Raw genomic sequence first — 27,154 nt, forward strand, 5'->3', positions numbered from 1 at the left:
GAGGCTGACCTGTCTGGTGCAGCTCAAGAGTTCATAGCAGCCATGACAACTATGGGCCTATCCCAGCTAGTTTCAGGACCAACTCATGTTGCTGACCACATACTTGATTTGGTCTTTTGTTCGGATCAGGGAGGTGTTCGGTGGGTGCGGGATCCTGTGGTTTTCCCATTGTCATGGACGGACCACTACCTGGTTAAGGTTGGTTTCACAGCCACAACCCAGCCCTGCAGCGGGGGAGGACCTATTAAGATGGTCTGCCCGAGATGCCTGTTGGGGCCAGTAGGATTCCAAAAAAGCCTTGGAGGGTTTTGATGTTGGTCCTGCCAGTGATTCTGTCGATGCCCTGGTGGTAACCTGGAATAGGGAACTCAACACAGCAGTAGACACGATAGCTCCTAAGCATCTCTTCCGATCTGCTTTAAAAGTGGTCCCTTGGTAATCAGAGAAGTTATGGGGTCTGAAGCAGCAAGGTAGGCAACTGGAGCACAAGTGGAAGAGAACTCGGCTTCAATGTGACAGGACATAGCACAGAGCCCATTTGAAGGTTTATGCAGAGATGGTGCGTGCAGCAAAAAACCAATTCTGGTCTGCGTCATTGCTTCTGCGGGTTCGTGTCTGGCAGAGCTGTTCTGGGTTGTGAGGAGTATGAGTCAGGCTTCTTCCAATTCAAACCAATCCCTGGGGACTTTGTTCTGCTGCGATGCTTTTAATGGGTTCTTTGCAGACAAAATCTCCTGTATTCGGTCCAACTTGGACTCACTATTTCTGCAGAGTCTATTAAGGTGGTGTCCAGCAATCCCTCTTGCAGTATTAGATTGGATCAGTTTCAATCTGTGATGCCTGATGACGTGGACAAGCTGCTTGTGGCGGTGCAGTCTACCACTTGTTCTCTGGATCCTTGCCCAACTTGGCTGCTTCTATCTAGCAGGGAGATTGTTGGAGGTGGCCTAGTTAATATCATAAATGCATCGCTGAGGGAGTGTAGGGTGCCTCCTTGTTTTAAGGAGGCAATGGTTAGACCACTCTTAAAGAAACCTTCCCTAGATCCCTTAGTGATGGATAGCCATAGGTCGGTCTCCAATCTCCCATGGTTGGGCAAGGTGATTGAGAGAGTGGTAGCTAACCAGCTCCAGGTGGTTTTGGAGGAAACCAATTATCTAGACCCATTTCAAACTGGCTTTAGAGCGGGCTATGGGGTTGAGTCTGCCTTGGTCAGCCTGATGGATGACCTTTACCGGGGAATCGACAGAGGGAGTGTAACTGGGGGAACTGATGATAAGAGGCACTGCTTTGCAGTGGTTCCGCTCCTATCTCTCAGGCAGATTCCAGATGGTGGAGCTAGATGACTGTTCCTCTTTAAAACAGGAGCTATTATACGGAGTCCCTCAGGGCTCCATTCTGTCACCAATGCTTTTTAATATTTACATGAAACCGCTGGGTGAGGTCATCAGGAGATTTTGTGCAGGATGTTATAAGTATGCTGAGGACACCCAAATCTATTTATCATCATCATCATCATCATCATCATCATCATGAAATGGCATTCACTCCCTAAATGCCTGCCTATAGGCAGTAGTGGGCTGGATGAGGCATAACAAATTGAAGCGGAATCCAAGCAAGACAGAGGTGCTCATTGTGGTGGATCGGAATTTAGGGGATTAGTTGGATCTTCCTGTGCTGGATGGGGTTACATGCCCCCAGAAGGAACAAGTATGCAGCTTGGGAGTGCTTTTGGATCCAGGCCTCACCATGGTATCTCAGGTGGAGGCTATGGCCAGGAGCACTTTCTATCAGCTTCGGTGTATTCGACAGCTGATTCCATTCCTTGAAGAGAATGATCTCAAAACAGTGGTGCATCAGCTGGTAACCTCCAGGCTCGACTACTACAATGTGCTCTACGTGGGGCTGCCTTTGTATGTAGTTTGGAAACTTCTGTTAGTTCAAAATGCGGCAGTCAGATTGGTCTCTGGTGTAACCCGGAGAGACCATATGCCTGTCTAAAACAGCTGCACTGGCTGCTGATACGTTTCCAGCTGAAATACAAAGTACTGGTTATTGCCTTTAAAGCTCTGAACGGCTTGGGTCTGGGCTACCTTAGAGAGTGCCTTCTTCGGTATGATTCCCATCGCTTGTTGAGGTCATGTGGAGAGGTCTGTCTCCAGTTACCACCGGTACGTCTGGTGGCGACTTGGAACCAGGCCTTTTCTGTAGCTGCTCCTGGCCTATGGAATGTACTCCAGGCACATATCCGCAGTTTAGGCTCGCTGTCGGCCTTTAAGAGAGCTCTAAAATCGTATTTGTTTGGCCTGGCCTTCCAAGGCTTGTAAAGTGTTGTTGTTGTTTTCTAAGTATTTTAATTGGTTTTAAATGGCTTTAATTGTTTTTGAATTGTTTTTATATTGTTTTTAGCACTGTGTTTTGAATTGTGTGTTTTTATGTCTTTTTAAAAGTTGTTGTACACTGCCCAGAGCCTCTGGATGCAGCAGTTTATAAATGTGATGAATAAATAATAAATAAACAGATGTGCAGTGGTATACTTCCGATGTGTACCTTGCATTTTAGGAAAACTGTACCCAGGTTCCCTTTAAAATGAATGCTTGTTCAGTGCGTTCACACAAAAACATGTACATGTGAACAGACACCTCTATCTGTTTACAGATACAGGTATACATTACATTGACAATGTAATGTACTTTGAATAGGGCTGTGAGTAATAATAATGTCATATTTTCTCACATACCCGATACAACATATATCTCCTCCAGTGCAGCATTGGATTCCCAGAACGATGGCATAATGTAATAATTATGAAATGCAGTATTAAGAGGTGAAATAAGTTTTCTTTCTTTCTTCCCTAATGTGTGAAAGAATTGTGATGTTTTTGAAAAAAAATATTAAACAAGGCTGTAAACAGTGGGGTTTGCCAAGTTATACAATCCATGACACCTTGAAATTAGCTGTTCCAAGCAGCAGAAATCTATCTTGATGTTTAAAGTTCTCTTTCTGTTCCTACTTGCATGAGTCATATGATATGATGCGGTACACTGTTTGTCATGAGACTGATTCACAGAACTGAAGGCAATAAGCCATGCAATGTTTCTACTGACCACACTGATCGGAGCGCGCTATTCAAAGTATTATGCGAATGTGATTCAAATAACTAAATAGCTCTAAAGGTTTTTCCCTACATCCATGTATACCTATATGCAGAAAACATCGAGTCTGTTCACACAGCCAAAAACTGGAAAGGACCAGTGTCCAGGTTTGGGAACTGTATGCGCTCCCAATTTTTGGTTGTGTGGGAGCAATGACTAGGTAAGTTGAGGGAAAAGTGGGCAGGAAAGCACCATTCTACCCAGCTTTCATACTCAGCATTTGACAAAGGTAGGATGAAGTTGGCTGTTTATGTTTTGTGGAAGATTGGTGTTTTCTGAGAATTCTTCTAGAATTTCAAAACAAGCTCCTCTACAAGGAAATACAGCTTTAATTATCTTAATAAGCTCACCCACTTGAAAAAGATGTCAACTCAAAATGGAGGTCACTGGGTGACCATTGTGGACTAAAGAAATAGAAATTGAAGAACTGTACTGGGGATTTACATATCTTTGAGGTGTAACAAGAGACATTTGGGATTCTGCTTGCTTATACTGTAGTTGTTTACATTGCATTTTGTTATAGGATTAGATTTAATTGTATCTTTTGGATCTATTATGATGAACATTAGTTATACATAGATTCCTGTATGCATTAATTTTGCAGTTGCATCTAAACCAGCTTGCAGATGTTACACAGCTCACTGGGGTGAATCTCTAGCTGTCATCAGCTCCATGGTGAACCAGCGGCACTAACACCTGCACCAATTCTGAGGTTAGCAGGGACCCTTCCTAACTCAACAGAGAGGCACCTTTTAAAAGTAGTACAACTGTTCCCTATCCAGCCAGTAAAAGCATTACATCCTTCCAATGGCTGTGACCGGTGTCCACCTCATGCTTCTTTTTAAATTGTGAACAATTTTGGGACAGGGAACAATTTTATTTATTATTTATTTCCTGGGTAAACTGCTTTGAGAACTGTTATTGTTCCTAATAGTAGTATGATTTTGTGGCAGTCATAGGAACATAGGAAGCTGCCTTATAACAAGTCAGACCACTGGTCCATCTAGCTTAGTATTGTTTACACAGACTGGCAGCGGCTTCTCCAAGGTGTCTCTCTCAGCCCTATCTTAGAGGTGTCAGGGAGGGAACTTGGAACTTTCTGGATGCAAGCATGCAGATACTCTTCCTAGAGCAGCCAGCCCCATCCCCTGAGCGGAATATCTTAGTGTTCACACGTCTCCTATTCAAATACAAATCAGGGCAGACTCTGCTTAACAAAGGTGACAATTCATGCTTGCTACTACAAGACCAGCTCTCCTTTCTAGAATGCAGCTATTTGAATTTACTTCTGATTCTTATTCCTCTCAGTGTTCCTTTATTTCACTGCCACCATTTAAAGTCTCTGTGTGAATATCCAGGATCTAAGTATGTAAAGATCTTCTTCAGTTAAAGTAACACAGTGTTGTAGGCGGCGTGGAAGTACAGATTAAGTTACTCAAAGATTATTTCAGGATTAATAAAATAGTTTATTGATTAAAGTTAGCTTGGTTATCCACTTAGGAAGTAGGGTAGTTTACTTGCTTAGTGACTGTTACAGAAGCTTGCATGTAAAACTTTTATAGTCTTTGTTTTTAGGGATGTGCTTGAAATGTGATTCAGTGTCCGAATCGCAGCACAATCCTTTTAAAACAGAGGGCTTCCGCAGTCCCTATAAGACAGAGGAGAGCAGGTCCATCCCTGCTCCCACTCTGCTTGCCACCATTGCCATATTCACAGCACTCCCCGCCCCCGCCAGCTATCAGTGCGCACCAGCTATGCTCTTCCCAGTTGCCCCCTTGCAGCACCGGCACACAAATGGTCAGTGTGCATGTGGTCATTGGCACTGCATTGCAAATTGCAGGTGCGACGGCAGCCATTTGCATGGTCCCCAACCATGCTGACCATGCAAATGGCTGGTACGCATATGCAGAGGCCATGTGTGTGCCAGCACTGCATGGGGGCTTGACTAACAAGCAGAAGGTTGCCGGTTCGAATCCCTGCTGGTACTATATTGGGCAGCAGCGCTATAGGGAGATGCTGAAAGGCCATCATCTCATACTGCACAGGAGGAGGCAATGGTAAACCCTTCCTGTATTCTACCAAAGAAAACCCCAGGGCTCTGTGGGTACCAGGAATCAAAATTGACTTGATGGCACACTTTACCTTTAAAGAGGGTTTCCCTCTTATCAGGTTAATGATTCTACATCAGTGTCTCTTCCTATTTGCTCCAGTGTTTTCAGAAAAAGTTGCTTAAACCAGCATTTTAAAAACCCAGAAATACATTGAGAGTTTATGAGTTTAAAAACCCAGAAAAACATTTAGATAAGTTAGAATTCAGAAGACAAAGCCCGATTTGTGTGTGAGTGCTTCCATGGATCTCAAATGGATTTCAGGATAAATTTGTTTGGTGTGTGAACACACACACTCTCTTCCGGAGAAGATTCGGGGTAACAGCCCTGTCTGTAAAGCCTCCTGGTAACATTCCAAGCTCGAACAACCAGATAGGTCTAGAAAGGTAAAGCGTGCCATCAAGTCAATTTCCACATAGCCCTGTGGTTTTCTTTGGTAGAATACAGGAGGGATTTACCATTGCCTCCTCCCACGCAGTATGAGATGATGCCTTTCAGCATTCCTATATCGCTGCTGCCCCATATGGAATCCCAGCAGTGATTTGAAGGGCAACCTTCTGCTTGTTAGTCAAGCATTTCCCTGCTGCCACTTAAGGTCTATACATTCTTTACACCTACATAAAACCTCATCTCCTCACAGGCACATATGCACTGTGAAAGAGGGCACGTGATAGTTACCACCAGCCATCAAGAGCCGGCAGAACTGAATGCATGCTCTGAAAGATACTCGGTTTGCTTTGCACTTGCAGTGTAAGATTTTTCGGACCAGAGACAAGTAAGCAAGGGCTTCTTCTGTGACTAGAGGAGGGAAAACGCTCTTAAGATGTTTCTAGTCACTCGTTTCCATATGTTCCCTCTTCAGACATTAAACTATTCACGCTAAAGGCGTAAGCACAGCGATAAGAGATTCAGCGGCAGCAGTAACATCCGTAGCGCAGTGCCACGTGATGCAAGGCAGCAGCGGGAACACATTCACAAGCGTCCACAAAGCCACAACCTCAGACTGTGTGTGACTCGCTCTACCCCTCCCCCTCCCCCCTTCTGGCCTCACGAACGTCCCGAGAGCAGCGCATGCGCGAGCTACCCCCCCCCCCCCCAGCTGGTTCTGTTTAGTTCTCCGCTGACGCAGAGTAGGGAGCTGAAAGAAGAGGAGCTTCCGCCTCAGTCCGAGTCCTCCCTGCGCTTAACGGTCTCTCGCGTTGGAACCGCTGGGTGAGTATCTCCGTTCTCTCAGGAGACGGTCCTGGTTCGCATCTGTGAGAATGCGAGAGAAGGAGGCAGGCGGGCGGGGGCCGGAACATGCCCTTTTCTTCCTTTGCGGGCTGAGAGTGATGCGAGAGACTAGGAAAGGGCCTCGTTCTGCATCTCCCCCTCGGAAAAGAGGGAGCTGCCTGGCGCGTCCCTCGAACTCGGAAGGAGACCCGAAGGTGGGACTGGAGGCCACCAAGGGCGAGGGAAGCGCGCTCTCGGTATGGTCAGAGGAACTCCTGGACCGGCGCCTCGCAGCTGAGTCCGATCAGGTGGGGGGGCGCCTCAGGGCGGCCCCCTGATGGCGACGCGCCAGGCCCCTGGGTGTAGCCCCCAGCACAGCACCCTCCCACCTCCATTGGCTGCGGCTGTCTTGGTTTTTTAGGCTGTGAGCCCTTTAGGGACAGGGGGCCATCTTGTCTTGTTTTTATGTATTCTTCGATCTTAAACCGCGTTGAGTACTTTGGTCGTAGCAGGAGTCGTGTGTGTGTGTCGCTTTGCAGTGCGCGGGAGGAGGAGGAGGAGAGGTGGGATTATGGTAAGGGAATATGTGAGCCTCGGAATCGGGGGAGGAGGAGCGGGCTGGGGAACAAGAACAACCTGGCTGGATTCCTAAGCTTTGGAGAGAGACCGGGAGGGTTCCGGCGGGGAAGGGTGGATGGGAATTCAGCCGGGCTTCCGGCTTTTTTCTCTCCGCAACAAGGGGCGGAGAGCCTGGTTGAAATATGACGGTGGGGGGGAAAGAAGATTTTGGGTCTGATTTCTGATGTTTTTAATCGCAATTTATAAACGGTCAGGGTGGTTTGTATCTGGAATGTGGGGAGTGGCGGAAAAAGAGCACGAGTTCAGTCTATGACATTACGTAGTATATTTACTTAGAGATGAGACAAGGAAGTAGTTCGGTTTTTCGTAAGTGGCGCAGTCTCTGCCTCCTATGTGGTTCCAGTGAAAGTAGGATGGGTCTCTTGCAGCAAAGCCAGAGGGTAGGTGTTTTTTTAAGTAGCGGTTGTGACTGACAACTTTTTGTCTTGGATTCATCACTCAGAAGATATCCATACCAATTTGTATACAGTCTGTATACAATTCTGTGATTCTGAGATTCTGTGTTTTCAGTTTCAGACCTAAATTTAGTTTGGAGGAAGAGTCTTCTCACATTAATAATAGGCATGTTTGAGCTGACATTTTCCTCCAAACTAGATCACGATGATTTTTAATCCAGAAATGGTGACACACAATGCTGCATGAATTGACAGCAGAAAAAGCTAGTTAGTTTGTAATCTGATTATTTTATCTGAATAACTTTTTAAAAGTGTGTTATCTGTTTGATTTATCAGTGTCACAGGGTTGCATTTCTTATTACTGATTGAAAAAGGTATTTAAGAATTATTTGTGCACTTAACCAAAATACTTTACTTGGAAGTGTTCTAATGTGTGTTGCTTTTGTTTGTGTGTTCATATTTAGTTTGGCTGGTGGAGTGGATATTCCTTTCTGTTCAGTAGTTATTATCTTTGAAAACTGCAAGTTGGAGTGAAGGCTACTCATGATCAAAGGCTAATAATTCTCCTAGGGTCATAAGCAATCCTAAAAACACTACCCTGTTGTACCAATCTACCCTGGCCCACTGACTGTATAGTGTTTTTCTATTGTTTATGTAAAATGTGACACTCTCCTTGCAGACCCCCCAATAGGGCTACTCTCTAGATTTAAAAAAATAAAACTGACTAAATCCAGATTAATGTTACATATGCTGAAGAAATGGCTCTAGGCATGTAATAGAAGGAGGCAGTCATTGTCAATCTTGCTTCCTTAATCTGCCTCCCACAGGGACATATTTGAGATACACACTTCAGAGGGAAGTGAGATTGTCACCTTTTGGGTTGGGTGGGTTCACAGAACATCAGTGTAGATATCAACCACTGTCCTGACTTTTTCTGCTGACAAGCAATGTTCAGAATCTGGTAAAATTGGATAGATAGTCTAGGTAGGTAGATTATATTCCTAGATTAAGTAGCTGCTAGATTTAATATGTAAACCAAAGTAGTTTTAAATTCATCAGCTATTAAACTTTCAGTGGTATGGAACTCAATCTGAAAAATGGAGGTTTTCTAAAACTTGTTTTCCACTCGCAGGACATGAATCTCCCAAATTATGCTAACGGAACTTAAATGGAAGCAAAAACTGACCATGCCTCCTTAAGAGAAATAATGCCTCTCAGGGACTTTATCTTCTTAGATCCACTGTTCCATAGGCAGCAGCACCTGAAGGTTTTTGCAGAGAGAGCCAAAGGCTCTGGCTACTAGCCAAACATTTCCTTGGTTACACCCAAATCTTGAAATAGTTTAAAAGTTTGGCTTTCACTGAAAATGTGTTTCTCATCTATATTAAATGCTTCTATGGGTGTAGTAGATAGCTGATCAAAAGAGCCTTGCTCATGTTAATACACCAAAATCTTTTTAAAAGTGCTTTTGAAAGAAAATTCTAATACTACATATTTTGCTGATCAGATGAACATTCTCTTGTATTTCCCAGCCTAATAAAATGTTCATGAAAAGGTCTCTCAACTTCATATTTTGTTCACCACAGTGGTAAAAGATTGTTTGAATAGTGAACTTTACATTTGTTACTACTGAACTTTATGTTATATTTTGACCAGTATTCAAGCCAGAATCTTGATTCTGTCTTCTAAGGTTTTAGCTATACCTCCACCCCACCAGCTTCATGTCATCTGTAGATTTGGTTAGCATCTCGCTCTAGTCCCTCTGCCAAGTTGTCATGAAAATGTTGAACAGCACAGGCCTGAGTATAGTGCCCTTTAGCACTGTGCTTTATCTCCCTCCAAGATGATGTGGAGCCATTAATGAATACTCATTGGTTATAGCTGTTCAACCAGGTATGAATCCACCTAAGAGTAGTGTAATCGAACCTACCTTTTAACCAATTTGTCATCAAGGCTATCCTTGGAGAATTTATTAAATGTTTTGCTGAGATCAAATTGCACTCTAGATGAATCTTTCCTCATCAACAGCAATATCTTATTTGCTATGGTTTCAAGCTTGAAACTTTTAACTGGCTGCTGTAGTAGGGTTTGTGATCAGTGTTTATACGTAGATGTTAGCCTCTTAATAAGACGTTCACAAAAGAATTTTAGGAGTTCCTTTCCCTTGCAATCACAATATAACCTATGGCTTTCTTTTACAAGGCAAAACATCATCATCTTGGTTTTTGCTCTTTCTTGACTTCTCTATACCTTGATACTTCCACTCTTGATTGCTTTTTAAAAGTAGAGATCTTTGCCCTTGCCAGGTGGTGGTCTCTCTCTTTGGAACTCTTTCCCTTCTGAAATATAATTGGCAACATCTGTCTCTTCATTGAAGGCTTGGTGATTTCACCTGAGCTTCCTGCCATCTGACTGATCCATATGATTATTTTCTTTTATCATTGCATGAATTATGGTTCTGACCATATATTTTTATTTAAAATTCAATTTAAGCTGCCTTTTAAATAAAAAAACAACACCCAGCACAAGTGGGGAGAGGACCACTGCTTTGCCCACCCCACACTAAGCCCTCTGCATATGGTTAGCAGGAGAGAAAGAGACGTTGGTTGGTGTCTACAAATGTACACTGACTAGCCAGTAAATCTAGCTGGTGTTTGTGTGTCTGATGTGGTGGTCCTTTGTAGTCTCTCTGCTCCAGCCTTATAGATAAGGAGAAGAATTATTATCAATAAACTATTGGAGATGAAAGAATGGGGGGAGGAGTTGTGATAAAATGAGATTAGCAGAATAATCTACACTGCTATAGATAACCTTTCTTACATTTGTATCAAGCCTTTCTCCAGAGAAAGGACTAGATATAAATGTAAGAAATAAGGAACAAGACACACTGGTCTATTCCTTGCTGCTTTCTAACAAGAACTATATTTCAGACAATGAGAAAATTTTCACTAGTGGAACCAGTGTGTAAGATATGAACTGTATTGATTGTTTGCTGGTCTATGACTGTAATACTGTTAGTCAGACTTTATCAATTGACTAAAGTGGTGTTGTAGGCAAGAGAGACCATTTTGGAAGTCTTAAAAACTAAATTTCCCTGCTTATCTTGCATAGCACAATAGCAAATACTTACTTGAGTACCCATACATCTCCAGAGAAGCGCTGGAGGGAGAGGAAACCTTGCAGGGAATGGGAGTTCCATGCTGCCCTTCCTCCATTTGCCATAATTTATGCTTCAGATTGCAAGTAACTTGTACAGATTTATATCATGATGAAGCAAAATCTAGACAATTAAAGGTTCATTCTAAAAGTCTGGTGTGCTAGATAACTCTGCCTAGCACTTCTGCTCTTCACCCAAAATGAACACTAGTATGTTATGTTTGCTCATTTAAAGGTTGTTCTCTCTCTCTTTTGCTTTGCAGTGAAATAGTGTAAACATGTCGTTGTATCCTTCACTGGAAGACCTGAAGGTGGACAAAGTAATTCAGGTATGTCAAACTACATTTTATGGGGATAATTTTAACTGAAGTTTTAAAAAAAGTATCTGAGGATTCCATTTCATAAGTATCACTATAGATTCTAGCCCAGAAGATGATTAAATTATACAAATTTAATACAGTTTTTAAAAGCAGCAACCCTTGGGGACATATTTTTGGGAGGCAACAAGCACTTACAGGGGCAGCAGAGAACAGCAAAAATAAGTCCCTCTTGCATGGGTTCTCTGCTGCTCGGCAACACTGGCTAAGTTGAGAGTGCTTTTCAGAATTTGTTCTGTTCCACTCTAGCCTGATAGCCTATGACATGATAGATAAGATCATGATTTCCCATGGTTTTTTAAATGGGCATGTAAGGTGCATCCTGCTAAAGCAGTGATGAGGGAGAAGAATTTAACTTAACTTTAATTTAAAGAATCTGCAACCTCACCTCTATCCCTCCAAGCTTCTATTAGACTCAACAATATTTGAAAAAATGCCTGAAACATCAGCCTGTTCTGAAGTTCTAATTTTTTTTTTAATGGTGGTCTTTATTGTAGATCTCCTGTGGTGCTTCTGTTTCAGCCCTAACTTCACCTAAACCCTTTTGTCTTTTGCACTTAGATTGGACTGTTACACAAATATCATCATTTGTCACAAATGTATCAAATGAGTTATGCTGTTCTAAAATATGTATTTATAGTACTATTGTCACCAATATTTCAGAAGCCAAAAATAAACTTTTTAAAGTGTGTTGTGTGTTCCTTCATATACAGGCCCAAGCATCTTTTGCTTCAAATCCAACCAATCCAGCAATTTTATCTGAAGCTTCTGCTCCAATCCTTCAAGATGGAAGTAAGTTATGGTAGTGATGAAAAGTGTAAGGGGAGGTGAAAATAGCAATTTATTACATGGCTGAAAGGGCTAGAGGTGCTCTTTTCGCATAATTCAGTGTTCTAGTAATATGGATTAAGTGCTTAATACTGTGTATATGATTTACTGATTTCAAAGAATTTTAGAATCCTGTGCAGATATGTTGCAAAGTGGAAATTCTGTACCCTCTTATAGCACTCCCAAGAGCATGCTCTGAAACCTGCCGTGCTCCACCCTTACAGCATTTGTCTGAAGCATTCTATATCACAGGGAGGATTGTTCTTTATGTACAATGCTTCTCTTCAAACAAATGTTGTGTGTGTGGAGAAGTGTTCCAGAGTAATCAGTGTGGGCCTGGGCCTTCCAAGTGCACTCTTGTGGGGTAACTGTACACAGCATTCTTGCTTTGTATAACAACTGAACAGGACTTTAGTGCTCAGAACAATTCTGATATATTATTTCTCTTTTGTTGAGATCTTACCTTTGACTCAGTCCAAATATATACTTGTTTCATACATACAGAGATTACTTTAGCTGTAACCCAACCTGCTTACTCTGCAGTTGGTTTAATTGAGTTCTAGTTGCATTAGAACTCAAGAAATTACATTTCATATAAATCGTATTAGAACACAAGAAACCTGTGTGGGTTCTATGTTTTATTTAACAACCAACTTGGCATAGTGCTTTAGCACTGATTTTTGAAAAAAAAAACAGATTTAAGGAAGAAAAAACCGGGGCAGTTCTCTTACCTTTCTAGGAAAGATTAGGCAAGGCAATGTGCACATGCTGTAAAAAGGAACATTGGGTCTTACCTGTGAAGGGTCCTTTTTCACCGTAATCGGAGCCCATCCTTTACTTAGGGTAATTCCTTCATGCTATCAGAGTTGACAGGAAGTTGTCACAGCAGAGTTTTCCTGGAGGCTAGTCTGATAGCTAATCCCCAGTTCCGACTGTCGTGCTGAAGGATGCTGTGAAAACTACAGAGAGAGAGAGCTCTGTTTTGAGGTTAAAGATAAGGAAAATGTTAGGTGAAGCTCACCCGCTGCCATCAGATAAGCCCATCTGTGTGACGCCATTGATTGGTTCTTATATTGAACTAGTATCTACTCATAACTACTAATACTAACAACGCATCTCAACAATCTACACTAATAATACGTATCAAAAATTCCCTGTTCTCATATACACCTACACGTCGTGTTGTCCCTATTATTGTTTTCGTTATTGTTAATCCACTTGTTATTGATATCTTCCGATGTTGACCCACCTGTTACCGAATTATTCCCTCTCCTACTGAAGGGTGGAGAGTGGGAGACATTATTGTCATATCATCATCATTATTATTATTATTATTATTATTATTATTATTATTATTATTATTATAACCATTACGCCAATAGGCTTCCACGGGGCGGGGCGAATGGGCTCCGATTATAGTGAAAAAGGACCCTTCACAGGTAAGACCTAATGTTCCTTTTCCCACCGTAATCGGAGCCCATCCTTTTCTTAGGGACATACCCAAGCCGGATGAACAGTAAGCATTGTGTGGGTGGGTTGCGGAAGTCTCGTAACAGATGCTAGACCACCTGTTGGAGGACGGTTCAGCCGAATGCCGCCTGTTCCTCATGGAAGGCTGATATCTTGTAGTGTTTTATAAATGGGTTGACGGAGGTCCACGTCGCTGCCTGACAGATAGTCTGAAGTGATGCTCGAGCCGAGAACGCTGCCGAGGTCGCTGCACTCCTCGTGGAGTGTGCTGTAATGCCTCGTGGCACCGGAATCTCTAAAGTATTGTAAGCCAGTATGATGGTGTTGCGTATCCATCTCGCCAAGGTTGCTTTTGACACCTTTTTTCCCATGGTAGAGGGGTTGTAAGATACGAAGAGGGGCTCCATCTTGCGAAAGGTCTTTGTCCTCCTTATATATGTACGTAGAGCCCTCCTGACGTCCAGGTGATGCCATTCTCTCTCCCTTGGGTGTGATGGCTTAGGGCAGAAGGAGGGAAGTATTACCGGCTGTGACCTGTAGAATATCGAGTTCACCTTGGGTAGGAAGGTGGGATCTAAGTACAGAATCACTGCTTCCTCCTGAAAGATGCACAGTTCTCTACGTACGGAGAGCGCGCTAAGTTTGGACACCCTGCGCGCGGAAGTGATAGCCACCAGGAATAGCACTTTGCCTGTGAGTACTCTGAGTGATGCCTCCTTTAGGGGTTCAAATGGTGATCTTGTAAGTGCATTCAGGACTTTGCTCAGATCCCATGATGGGAATCTTGGTAATGGAGGAAGAGCCAAGTTCGAAGCTCCTCTTAGGAAACGTCTAATATGGGGGTGAAGAAGAAAGGAGCCTTTTGAATTTAGTTCCAGTATGGAGGCTGAGGCTGAAGTTTGTCTGCGTAGTGTGTTAGGCCGCAGGCCCTGGTCCAGTCCATCTTGTAAGAACAGGAGAACCTCCTGAACCTTTAATGTAGTGGGTGAGATTCCATTTCTTCGGCACCATAGCGCGAAGATCCTCCAGGTGGTTTGGTAGAATCTGTTGGTGGATGCGCGTGGATGCTAGGATCGTCGTCTGGACCTTGTGATCGTACCCCAGATCCGCTAGCACTTCCTGTTCAATGTCCAGGCATAGAGCTGGAGCCAGTCTGGGTCGGGATGGAGGACAGGGCCCTGGGATAGTAGGTCTGGTCTCCTCGGAAGGGGCCAGGGCGGTAGTACTGACATTATGAGTAGGTCGGCGAATCACGGTCGACGTGGCCACCAGGGGGCAATTAGGATGACATTGGCCTCCTCGTGCCATGTCTTCTGGATTACTCTGGTGATTATCGCCATCAGGGGAAATGCGTAGAGTAGTCCCTTCGGCCATCTGCTGGATAGGGCATCTGTCCCCTCTGCTCTGGGGTGATAGAAGCGTGTCATGAAGCGTGGCATCTTCCTGTTTTCGCTGGTGGCGAAAAGGTCCACCTCTGGTCGGCCTAAGGCGCTGGTCATTCTCTCGAAAATTTCCTGGTTCAAGGCCCATTCTGCTGCATCTACTTGTCTCCTGCTGAGCCAGTCCACCCTGCGGTTTGAGGTGCCGCTGAGGTGCTCTGCTGTTATGGAGAGCAGGTTTCTTTCTGCCCATGTGAAGAGTCTGGCTGACTCCTGCATCAGTTGCCTGGACCTGGTTCCCCCTTGGTTGTTGATGTGTGACTTCGCCGTGGTGTTGTCTGTGCGAATGTGCACGTGCCGGTGCTTGATGTGCTGACGAAAATGAACCAGCGCCAGCCGTACTGCTCTGAGTTCCAGCAGGTTGATCGATCTTTTGGCTTCCCGCGGGTGCCACTTTCCCTGCACGAACAGGTGTCCCATGTGTGCTCCCCATACTTCCAGACTTGCGTCTGTTGTTATCGTCATCCTGTTCGGAATGTTGAATGGTCGGCCCCTGGATAGGGCCCTGGATCTCCACCAATTCAGTGATACCTGAACTGTGAGTGGGATCTAGATGTGGATCTGAGAGCGTGTCATGATGCTTTCCTGGTAAGGACGCAGGAACCACTGTAGACTGCGGGAGTGCCACCTGGCCCAGGGGGTGCATTCTATGCACGCTGTCATGGACCCCAGTAGTGCCGCCAGTGTCATGACCTGGCAGGAGTGTGTTTCCGGTACTGAAGATATGAGCTGGAAGATGATCTCCTTCCTTTCTGGGGCTAAGTAAATGTACCCCTTGGCTGTGTCGATCGCCCCCAGATGTTGGAGCCTTTGTGTGGGTAACATGTGACTCTTTTTCTGGTTTACCACGAAGCCTTGTGTGGCTAGGAGCTCCAGCGTCTTCTGGACATCCTCCCTGGCCCTTGATAGTGAGTGCGATCGAAGAAGAAGATCGTCCAAATACGGGTGAATACGCACTCCTTTGGCCCTGATGTGGGCGATTAGGGCTACCATGATCTTTGTGAACACTCTGGATGCAGAGGACAGGCCGAAGGGCATCGCTTGGTATTGGTACTCCTGGTTGTCGAAGGCAAATCTGAGGAAACGCCGGTGCTGTGGGCGAATCGGGCCGTGGAGGTAGGCCTCTGACAGGTCTACTGATGCCAAGAATTCTCCGTCTCTCACCACTTACTTGAGTGTTCTGAGTGTCTCCATCCTGAACGTGCGTTTCCTGAGTAGTGGCTCAGGGGCTTTAGGTTGAGGACTGCTCTCCAAGATCCATCTTTCTTGGGTACCAAAACCAGCACTGAGTATACACTGCGCCCAGTGTCTGTCCTCAGCACCTGCTCTATCGCTCTGATCTTGAGGAGATGGTGTATGGCCTGTGCCATTAATCTTCTCTTCTCCGTATTCTTGGGCACGGGCGTGAGGCGGAAGCTGTCGGGCGTGGGGGGTGGGATGAGAACTCCAGGATAAGGCCGTGTGAGACCGTCCGGAGAACCCACTGGTCGGAGGTGGCCGTGGCCCAGGCTTCTTGGAAACTTTGAAGCCTGCCTCCGACCGGCACTGCATCATTGCTTGCCCTGTTGGAAGGAGGGTGCTCGAAATTGTTTGTTGAAGGGTTGACGAGGCCCTCCCCTCTGTCGCTGTTGCCAGTGGGGACGGCTAGCTGGTCGCTGGGTGTACTGCTGATAGTCACGAAAGGAACTGCCTGACGAGTAGCTTGACTGTCTGAAAGGGGGGCGAGAATATCGTGTGTGTGCCCCCGCTCTGAATGGCCTCTGGCCTTCCATCCTGTACGACGGCATCACCTTTTTCTTGTCTTTGGTGTCCATTAGTATGGGATCTAGTGAGTCCCCGAACAACCTCGCCCCCTTAAAGGGGGTTGAGGCCAGATTGAGTTTGGACTTGGAATCCACCTTCCAGTGCTTCAGCCATAGACAGCGTCTGACTGCCACCGCTGACACCATGGCTCTTGAAGCTTGCTGGATGCAGTCCAGACTGGAATCCGCCATGAACGCTGAGGCCTTAGCCATCTTGTTGATGCCCTGTCTCAATTTGGTATTCTCGGGTGGAACCATCTTGACCAGTTCCTTGGCCTAGAGGACTGATGCCCTGGCACAGATAGAATTTGCTGCTGCTCTAACTACGTTGGCAGAGGCCTCGTGAGCCTTCCTTAACAGTGACTCGCACTTCTTGTCCTCAGGGGCCTTGAGTTGTTCATCTCCCTCTTTACTCAGTATGGTTCCTGATACCAGTTGCATAATCGGGCCATCGACCGCAGGTGGGGCTAACAAGGCATTCACCTCTTGCGGGACCGTGTACAGCTTGTTATAAAAAATGTGACACGGACCGGTGCGAGAAGGGAGTGTTCCATTCGGCTGTGAGCGTGGTCAGGAACAGCTGTGGGAAAGGGACTATAGGAGTAGGATTGGAGGTGGAAGGGAAGACCTCCTGATCCAGCTCCTGTCTGACCTCTGGGGTATCCAGCGGGCAACCACATTGATGGTGCACCGTGCCTTTGCCAGCAGAACCTCAAAATCTGCCTGAGTGAACAGGCGGGAGGAACTTGGTGTCTGCTGGGTTAGCTCCCCTTCTTCGGATATCTCTCCTTCCTCTATCCCTGATGAGGAGTGGTCCTGATTGTCAGGCCCTATGGGGTTTGGGGGTACCACCAGGTCCCTCCAAGGTCCCTGTGGGGTTGTGGGTGGTCTTGTCTCTGGCCCCTGTGGGGCTGGAATTGTTGGGGCAATAGTTGGGTATTTTCTAACCCTTCTTTTGGTGGGGGCACCCTCATTCTCTGAGGAAGAGGATGAGGGGGAACGGTAGTGCCTCCTCTTTCTGGACGCGGGTGCCCGAGGGACACAGCGGCCTCGTTCTCCCTCAGGGTGGGTCCCCTGTAAATAGACAAATCTGGGGAGGATGAGGAGTCTCTATCATGCCCCACTCCCAGTGGGGGTGGAGACGTCCCTTCTTCCATAGCCAGGGCAGGGGAAAGGGTTTTAAACTCCCTGGCTATGAAGTTCCTAAGCCACGTGGCCCCCTCCTCAGAAATGGGTGGCTCGGCCTCACCCTGCCTGAAAGGGGGGCTATTCACGAGTAAGGGGTGTGTGTGCACCTGGACCTCCGCAGCTCAAGCTTCTGTGGCCGTCGCAGGTCTTTCCTGGGCTCCGATGCCCTGCTTTCCATCAGCCGTGATCGCGGGCTGTAGTATAGCGCCCGTTGCTGTTTCCGCCACCTTCCCCAGTAGGTCCGTTCCCTGGTGGGCTAGTAGCCTTGGGGACGGGATCCGGCGTGGTTGTTGCTGCTGGCAGACCGCCTGCAGAAGCAGGCGCTTGCTCAGCCGTGCGACCGGCGGTTTGGAAGGTTTGCGGCGGCTTCAGGCTGCTCCGCCGCTTCTTTTTCTTTTTCGCCCTCTTTTTTGGTGCAGGCTCGGCCCCCATAGAAACAGTGGCCCCTTTAGCGCTGCTTGGCTGCCCAGCTCTGGAATCCGCCCCCGTTCCTAGGGTGGTGATCGGAGCGAATGTCTCCCCCTCCGACAAAGAAGCCATGATGGCGTCGGCAGCGTGAGGGCGCTCCATTGGCTCGATCAGTGAGTCAAGAAAAAAGGGCAGGAGATTTAAAGGGTTGAGAGCAGCTAAGCGAGGGAAGCTTAAGACCTGAGCACAGTGTGGCTGAGATAAGCAAGACAAAGTACAAGGTACAGAGTGAAAAGAACAAAGAAATAACAAAGAAAAAGATCAAGTGTAAGATCTCGGGAGCTCTCTCTCTGCTGCTGATCCTGAAGGCGACAGGAAAAGGAACTGGGAATTAGCTATCAGACTAGCCTCCAGGAAAACTTTGCTGTGACAACTTCCTGTCGACTCTGATAGCATGAAGGAATTACCCTAAGTAAAGGATGGGCTCCGATTACTGTGGAAAAAGACACAATTAAACTGAGCATTCTGCTTTTTACCTAATACTTTACAAAATACCTGGAAACAGGATAGTATATGTTCTGTACTTTTGTAGTAACATTAGAAACTTAACTTGCTAACATGATCTGATTAACTCTACAATAGACCTAAGAGTAGTTCTGGACTTGGATGCAAGAGTGGGGTTGTTGGTTAAGCATTTGTCTAAACTTCAGATACAGTAAATGAGGTATCTCCCAGTGAAGTGATAATGTTCTACAATGGATAGCTGGGTCTGCTCAAGCCTGAAGACATTCATATCAACTCAATATCCTATATGTTTTTTGAAGCAATTGATCACTATTTGAAATTATTCTTTACATTATTTAGACTTGTATCCAAAGCTGTATCCTGAACTTGCCCAGTATATGGGTCTAAGCTTGAATGAAGAAGAGATACAAAGAAACTTGGCAATGGTTCCTGCTGCAAATTCTCAGGGGGTATGTATCAACCCAGCAGGATTTATTTAGGTGTTATAGATACCAAATATGTGCTCTCTTCTCCCCCGCCCCCCGCTCTTGTGCATGTTGATACAGATACTTTACTTCCTTGGACTGCTGAGAAATCAAGGGCAGCTTTTCACATTGGTCTCTACACTCCCTTCCGCCATCCAGTGTTCTGCTAAAAATGGTGGATGTATGCCAACTATTCTAGTCCTGGGGGTTTTAAAATTATGAGGTGTTAATAAAACCTGATAACCTGCAATCATTCATTTACTGGTCTGTCCCATTTAAATCAAAGACTTGTAAAATACCTTTGACTTCTTTAGTCTATTAATATAAATCATTATTTCCAGCTTGTTGCAAGGCCTTCTGCAGTTAATTACATGGTGGCTCCAGTAACTGGAAATGATGTTGGAGTTCGTCGAGCAGAAGTAAAGCAAGGGATCCGTGAAATAATCTTGTGTAAAGATCAGGATGGAAAAATTGGGCTTCGCCTTAAATCAGTGGACAATGTATGTATAAAAATACAGATATGTACATGCTGTTTTATTGTATGTGACCCTTTTAATTCTAAACATCGGGAGTTGAAAATATCCTGGTGTACGTGTCCACATGTGCACACACTTGGTTCAATGTAGCCTTCTACCCAGTGGCTGACACATTGCACAGTCTTACACCAGAGTTTCCAATTGGCCTGCACTGCTGCAGGAAGTTCTGGTAGTCTTGTGCCCTGGACACATCTAAGGAAACTCTGGTAGACTTAGTTCTGCACCAGCACTTTACGAGTGCAATTTCCATTGTGTGGGTATGCAGCTTTTAAGTATTTGTGTTATTGCACAAGACAGTCAGGGCTTCCTTAGATACCCACAGCAGTCACTGTAAGACTGTACATGTCAGCTAATATTCTTAATGTTCTATTAATTACCCTGTTGTAATTTTAGTATATAACTTATAACAGTGTTCTAGGTCAGGGGTCCAGTGGCAGCCCCTATCAACCCTAAGTGTGGCTGCTAGAATAATTGTTGACCTGTGTAAAGCTTCAGCCCAAAAGCTTCAGACTGCATACTCTCCACAGTCTCCTGACACCATGCAGTGCTGCACTTTGCCCAGTGCCAGGGGATTCATTTAAGGGAAATTGAGTCCTCTTGAGCCCCTAAACCATGTTGGTAAAGTGCACAGAGTGCTGAGAAGTGTAGACTTGCCTCTAGCTTGTTTTCCTCCTACAGCTCTTAAGAGAGGGCTCTTTCTCTCTTAAAGGGACCTCCAGCACTGAGAAAAATGCAGTACTGTGTGGAGATCATCATAATTGAAAATGGCTTGCATGGAAGTTGTTTGTCACTGGCCACTGCCTGAAAAAATATTGAAGATTACATACCTAGAATAGTACTTATTAAAGCAGTATCAACATTTTATAAAGTAATGTAATTGCATATATCTGGAAATGAAAGAAAACAAGCTCTCATTCTTAAATAGTGCTCTATCTTTCATAAAATGAACAGTTGGTTATACTGGCACTTCTAATTCAGCAATAGTTACTGAAAAATCAAAATCTATTTTTTTTAATATCTAGTAGCTAATCTGTTTAAAAATGCATGTGCTAAACTAAATCATTTAAGAACATTGAATGCTGGAAATGTTTGGTTTCTTATTTAATGTGCAGCTGCTATCTTTTTGTGTGTGTTAGGGTATATTTGTCCAACTAGTTCAGGCAAATTCTCCAGGATCACTGGCTGGCCTGCGGTTTGGGGACCAGGTTCTGCAAATCAATGGTGAAAACTGTGCAGGATGGAGCTCTGATAAAGCTCATAAAGTTTTGAAGCAAGCACCTGGAGGTAGAATTTCAATGATTATTCGTGACAGGTAAAACTTCCAGAAATCTGTTCTCTGCTTATGAATTTCTGGGTTGTATAGTTAAAAGTTGATAAGGATGCAGGTATATAACCTGTAGTTAGCTAATTGGGGTCTAACATTTATACAATATGCTGGTGGATATTTATTGCCTGTAATACTAAACAATGAAACTTGTGCATGCTTTCTTGTAGACCTTTTGAGCGAACTATTACCATGCACAAGGACAGCACAGGTCATGTTGGATTTATATTCAAAAATGGTAGGATAACTTCAATAGTAAAAGACAGCTCTGCTGCTAGAAACGGACTTCTTACGGAACACATCATCTGTGAAATTAATGGACAAAACATTATTGGCCTGAAGGTGAGTTGTATGTGTTGCTTGTGGGAGAGGAAAAATTATATAACATAAAATACATCTGAACAAAAATCATGAATGCTAATATCCTCTGGAAAGAACAAATACTCTGTTAAGCTGACAGAAGGCATGTATGTAAACATCAGTGTGTGAATGTCTCATACTTTTGTGGGAAATCATAAGGAGTTAATGTTATGAAAGACTGGCTCCTATTTCTATTTATTGTTTATCGAATACAGGAAAACATTGGTGCTCGGCCTTGTTATCAATGGCCGGGTAATATACCCGACCTTGGCATGTGCCGGAAAAAAATGGGGTGGGGGTGTTGCATCTTTGGAGATCATTTCCGATTGCCATTTTGTGGAGGAAAGGTATTTTGTGGCTTATTTGGGGGGGGACCTCTCTTTGTGGAATTTGGGGGGCTCAGGGTTGGATCACTGGACTGCAGAAGGCCTGCAGAGCACAATAGGGCACTTTATTTGGCATGTTCTCATGGTTATTTTATGTTTTTAAGTGATATTTTCAAAGTCGAGGAACCTAACCCCTGTGATCCCACTGACTTATAAGGATTAATTATCCATGGTTTCATTACCCGCACTAATCTGCGGGAACAGAACCTCCACAGGTAATGTGGTATCTGTAAACAATGCTCACAATCTGCAGAAAACCTCCTAAGTACATGGAACAGGTCTAAAAACACAAACCCAGCTTTATCATAAGGGAGCAGCATTGGTCACTGCATTTCTGAGTAATGAAGCAGTGTGTTGCCTTCATTACGGCAGACTGTTGCTTCTCAAGTCACCTTCTTGGCAGCACTTTCATGCTTTTGGGGGGTGAGGGGATGAGGATGGCCTGGGGTAAGTAGTGTATCTGACTCTTTCCCCAGCTGGATGATAATGAAGCACTCTGGATGCTGCCTAATTTGCATAGGTTGGTCAGTCTGCCTTCCCCTTTTAAAGAGTTACTGCCTCTTCCAGCTATCAAAGAGAAAAACCAGAACAGTTTCCCATTGCTGCTGATACATGTTTTCTCTCCCTTTCCCCCACTGGCCTTGAAGGGTCAGCAAGCAATTGGGGAATAAGCTCTGTCTCAAATGTGGGTCTGCACCTGGTTATCCAGAGGCAATAGTTACTCAGATGGATGAGTTCTAAACTCTAAATTTGAGTTAATCTCTTTCCATAATTTGATCCTAATTTTTATTAAAGGACTGAAAATAACTGATGCTAGTTTCTACCAGAACACCACACCTTTCCAAAGCAATCTCCTTGCTGAAATAAGCATGTAAATTAAAACTTTATTCTTGTTTAACAGGATTCCCAAATTGCAGATATATTGCAAACTGCTGGAAACACAGTGACCATCACTATCATGCCTTCCCAGTTTTTTGAACATATAATAAAAAGGTAGGTGTAAAATACTAATGCTAAGCAGGGTCTGCCTTGGTTTGCATTTGGATTGATGACTACATGCAAGCACTGTGCGATAATTGCCATAGGGATGGGGGGTCATAGTTCGGTGGAAGAGCATCTGCATGTTGAAGGTCCCAGGTTCACTTCCTGGCATCTCCAGGAGGGGGCAAGGATAAATTGGGACTGCTGTTAAGTGTGCAGATCATTCCATTGTACAACGGAGTCCCTAACTGAGCTGACGGACCTGGTTGCAGGGTTGGCATTGGAGTTGCCCACACTGGTTGTGTTGGGGAACTTCAGTGTTCACTATGGGACTGGGTTGTCAGGAGGAGCAGCTTAGGAATTCATAGCAGCCATGATAATTATGGGCTATCCCAAGTGGTCTCTAGACTGACGCATGTTGCTGGGCACACGCTTGGCTTGGTCTTCTACTCTAATCAGGGTGGTGGTCCATGGGTGGGGGATTCCTGTTCCCCATTGACATGGACAGACCACCATCTTGTTGGTAGGATTTGCAACCACAATCACCTCTGCAGAGATGAAGGATCCATTAGGTTGGTCTGCCTGAGATTATTGGATCCAATAGGATTCCAAGAAGCCTTTGAAGGATTTCAAGTTGGCTCTGTCAATGTTGTGGTACAAACTTGGAATAATAAAATCACTAGAGCAGTAGACACTAACTCCTAAGTGTCTTCCTCTGACCAGCTTCAAAATTGGTTCCGTGGTATTGGGAGGAATTACTGGAGCTGAAGCAGCGAGGTAGACTAGAGCACAGATAAAGAGACTACTCAAATCAGCCGAGCACATCTGAATATCTATGCTCTGGCAATACGCATGGCAAAGTGATTCTTTTGTGCCCACATTGCACATTGCATTCACAAGTTCACATCCAGCAAAGTTGTCTAGGGTGGTGAGAGGGCTAGTATGAGCCCCCTCCCCCTTGAATCCAAATTTGGAATCATTGGTTACCTTCTGTAATGCTTTGGTTTTTTTAATTTCACGGACAAAATCTCTCTTATTGGCTTGAACTGGATTCTACAATTAGGGCAGAGTCTGTTATGGAGGTATCCAGCAACTCCTCTTATTTGGTCAGACTGGATCACTTTCAGTTTGACTCCTGAGTTTCTGAACAAGTTGTTTCAGACTGTGCATCCTATCACCTGCTTTATTGACCCTTGCCCAACATGACTTATTTTATCTAACTATAGATTATTGGAGAAGGTCTGGTCTCTCAGAGAACATAAATAGTTCTCTGAGGGAGGGTAGGGTGCCTCTTTGTCTTGAGGCCATCTTAGATCATACTTGAGAACCTACATTGGTCCCCTCAGTGTTGGGCAACTATAGGCCCATCTCTAATCTCCTATGGTTGGGCAAGGTGATTGAGGGTGATGGCTCCAGGCAGTCCTGGAAAAATGATTATCTGGACCCATTTCAACTTGACCTTCAGGCAGGCTATGGGGTTTAGTCTGCCTTGGTTGCCCTGATAGATGATCTCCAGTTGAGTATTGACAAAGGGAGTGTGACTCTGCAGATCCATTTGGATCTTTCAGCTTTCGATACCACTGACCACAGTCTCCTTCTGGGTTGCCTGAGGGAGGTGGGATTAGGTAGCATTATTTTTAAAGTGGTTCTGTCCCTACCTCTCGGCTAGATTGCAGATGGTGTCACTTGGAGAATGTTGCTCTGCAAAGTGAGAGTTACTGTATGGAGTTCCACAAGGCTCCATACTGCTACAGTGCTAATAAAACTAAACACTGGCCCTGTAAATTGCTTGGAACTCTTGAGAACACAACAGCCCTGCTGAATCGGGCCCAAGGCCCATCTAGTCCAGCATCCTGTTTCACAGTGGCCCACCTTAAGTAGAACTTTGAGTTCTTCTGTAGGAAGAATTTTGTAAATGTGAAGACTGTTAGTAGTTGAGCCCAGTCTTTGGCAGAGCAGCACTCTGTGAGCAGAAGAGTAGGGATTTGCATGAACCTGTTCAGAGGCCCTTTTACAGGCCTCCAAAAGTTTGAACACCAGCAGTTCCAAGGTGGGGTGGGACAACTTTAAGGTTGGAGGAGGGTGCGCTTACCCCCCCCCCTCCACTGGTGCTTGCTTGAAAACTTGTCCAACAGCGTACCTCCCTGCTGCCTGTCTGCTCTTTGGACTAGAGTAGGTGGAAGTGGCGCACACGCCCCCGACATGCACATGCGTGCAAGCAACTTTCAGTTTGAAGAGTGGATGGGGTGGTAGTGAGGTATGCTGCAGCCCTGATGGACCAGTTTTCAAGCGAGCACTGGTGGGGGGGAAAGCAGAGGGGTAAGTGCACCCTCCCTCACCCTTAAAGTGGTCCCATCCCTGCCTTCAAAACAGCCCCCACCAGTTCTGCGCACATCCCTACAGAAGAGTTGCACTCACAGAAGGAGGTAAAGTGTGCTGTCAAATTGGTTTCGACTCCTGACGCCCACAGAGCCCTGTGGTTTTCTTTGGTAGAATAAAGGAGTTTTCCATTGTCTCCTCCTGCACAGTATGAGATGATGCCTTTTAGCATCTTCCTATATTGCTGCTGCCCAATATAGTACGAGCAGGGATTTGAACCGGCAACCTTCTGCTTGTTAGTATGAATTTAGCGTGCGTTCACAAACTAAACTGCCAACTCAACTCTGCACCCTCACCTTTGACAAACAGTGCTATTGCACATTTCCTCACACTAGGCTGTGAACTCGGTGCTGCTTTTGGAAAGTGGCCAGGTTTCTGCGCTAATCTGGGCAGGATTGTGGACTTGGGGGTTCTGTGTTCTGGCATTTGTGTAGGGAAAAATGTGTGTGCTATAGTTCAGAAGTGATTTTTTTTCTGCCACTATGAGTTGGGGGAAGTGCTGTCAGCTGTGCCAGTAAGCATTTTATTGCATGAAGATAGTTAACATTTCCTTATTTTCTACAGAGCAATATCACATGTTGTCTTGAGCCATTAGTCAGATGACCTTGAATCTTTTTGCTTGTGTCTTCCACATTGTGTTAATGAATGATTAAAAATGTATTCTTTATTTCCAGAATGGCTTCAAGTGTTATGAAAAATCTGATGGATCATACCATTCCTGAAGTCTAAAATTTGAGCCATGCTGATGATGGTTCTACAATGAAAACTCCACTTAAATGGGCTACTATTTACTTATGTTCTGCATGTGAGCCTTTATTTAAAGCAAAGAGAAGATGCTGCATTGAGCATTTGAATTATGTTATGGCTGGGAATGTCACAATCCAACATTACCTTTTTTCAGACTGAATTCTGTAGCCTTACACTAGTTTGACAAAATAGAGAACTGTATACTTTTTTTATAGGCTTATACTGTCTGTCCACTTTCTATAAGCCATTGGAACTACAGAAAACTAATATCTTGCAAGTGTTTAGTATTTGCTATGTGTGATTCAAGTATATTACTGCTCTTTGTACTTTTTCATACAAATGTAGTTTTTCTACTACCTTCTGTATGCAATGATATTTACAATTATGACTTATAGTGCTAGTGAACTTACTTCTAGTAATCTTGTTTACAAAAGCATGCTGGTCAAACTGAGCACAGCTGGTATTTATCATTCCAGACATTTAACAGTAACATGTACAGGTGAGCATTTAGGTTGTCTTACTGCTCTTTTATGAAGTCATTATGTGCTTAAATTGTTGCCTTAACCATCTTAAATCAGAAAGTTGCAAAAATGTTACCTTGTCATTTCCAATTAAAATGGCACAGTTGACAAATCTCCCAAGTTTCTTCTCACAATTGATGCTTAGTAATCACAATTGCTCCTTACATGTGCAAAGGAGGAAGAGGATAACTTTATTTGTAGGTGGAGTTACATTTCACAAGGTGGGTACCAATAAGCACATTTCCTTGTATAGTCATCCTACTTTGCATTGGAGCAAAAGGCCTGACTATTACAGTTGTGCCAGACTTGATACAAAAGGCTGCCAATAAGCATATCACTTTTGATGCAAAATTGCTAATATTAGCCCTGCCCAATCCTATATTGTTGTATGGTATCAGGCTGTATAGACACCATCTCATGATCAAGTGGCTGTGTTCATGCTAGTCTGTTGCACCTCAATTTAAAGCTGTATACCCTGGTCTGTACCATAATTGCACAAATACATTTCCAAACTCCCAGTTTGCCACATGTGCAAATGCATTCCTCTCCCCTCCCCACCCCAAAAAAGACACAAGATGTTCTCTGCATGGAAAGTCCTGGCAAGGCAGGGAGATGCAGAAGTCAGCCCTCAAGCTATACTGGGGTTTTTTTTAGTACAACTGCTGCTAGTAGGGGTAGCTCTGAGGGTGAAGGTGGCACTGGTATCACTCCATCTTGCCTGAACTTTATCTTAGTTAATATGCCCTGTAGTGGC

The 27,154-nt window shown here is 44.6% G+C and overlaps 1 protein-coding gene across 4 annotated transcripts; it reads left to right on the top strand.

The window, feature by feature from the left end:
• The first annotated feature begins 6,323 nt into the window (after positions 1-6,323).
• On the top strand, positions 6,324-26,514 carry SDCBP (syndecan binding protein). 4 transcript variants are annotated; one of them, XM_053251047.1, is made up of 9 exons: positions 6,324-6,475; positions 10,929-10,994; positions 11,756-11,834; positions 19,042-19,151; positions 19,508-19,666; positions 20,839-21,014; positions 21,197-21,368; positions 22,674-22,765; positions 25,807-26,514. In XM_053251047.1, the coding sequence occupies exons 2-9, from the start codon at positions 10,944-10,946 to the stop codon at positions 25,859-25,861; spliced, it is 894 nt and encodes a 297-aa protein (XP_053107022.1). In that variant the 5' UTR covers positions 6,324-6,475; positions 10,929-10,943; the 3' UTR covers positions 25,862-26,514. The 4 variants fall into 4 exon arrangements, with proteins under 4 accessions (XP_053107022.1, XP_053107025.1, XP_053107024.1 ...); XM_053251050.1 differs by lacking the exon at positions 6,324-6,475 and adding an exon at positions 6,668-6,690; XM_053251049.1 differs by lacking the exon at positions 6,324-6,475 and adding an exon at positions 7,029-7,049.
• Positions 26,515-27,154: the final 640 nt, after the last annotated feature.

The sequence above is a fragment of the Hemicordylus capensis genome, chromosome 4 (genome assembly GCF_027244095.1).
Source record: "Hemicordylus capensis ecotype Gifberg chromosome 4, rHemCap1.1.pri, whole genome shotgun sequence".
NCBI classification, from domain to species: Eukaryota; Metazoa; Chordata; class Lepidosauria; order Squamata; family Cordylidae; genus Hemicordylus; species Hemicordylus capensis.

Coding starts and splice junctions, on each gene's coding strand:
- SDCBP (XM_053251047.1), top strand. CDS start 10,944: ATGTCGTTGTATCCTTCACTGGAAGACCTGAAGGTGGACAAAGTAATT. Junction 19,152..19,507: donor CTGCTGCAAATTCTCAGGGG/GTATGTATCAAC, acceptor CATTATTTCCAG/CTTGTTGCAAGGCCTTCTGC. Junction 19,667..20,838: donor GCCTTAAATCAGTGGACAAT/GTATGTATAAAA, acceptor TGTGTGTGTTAG/GGTATATTTGTCCAACTAGT.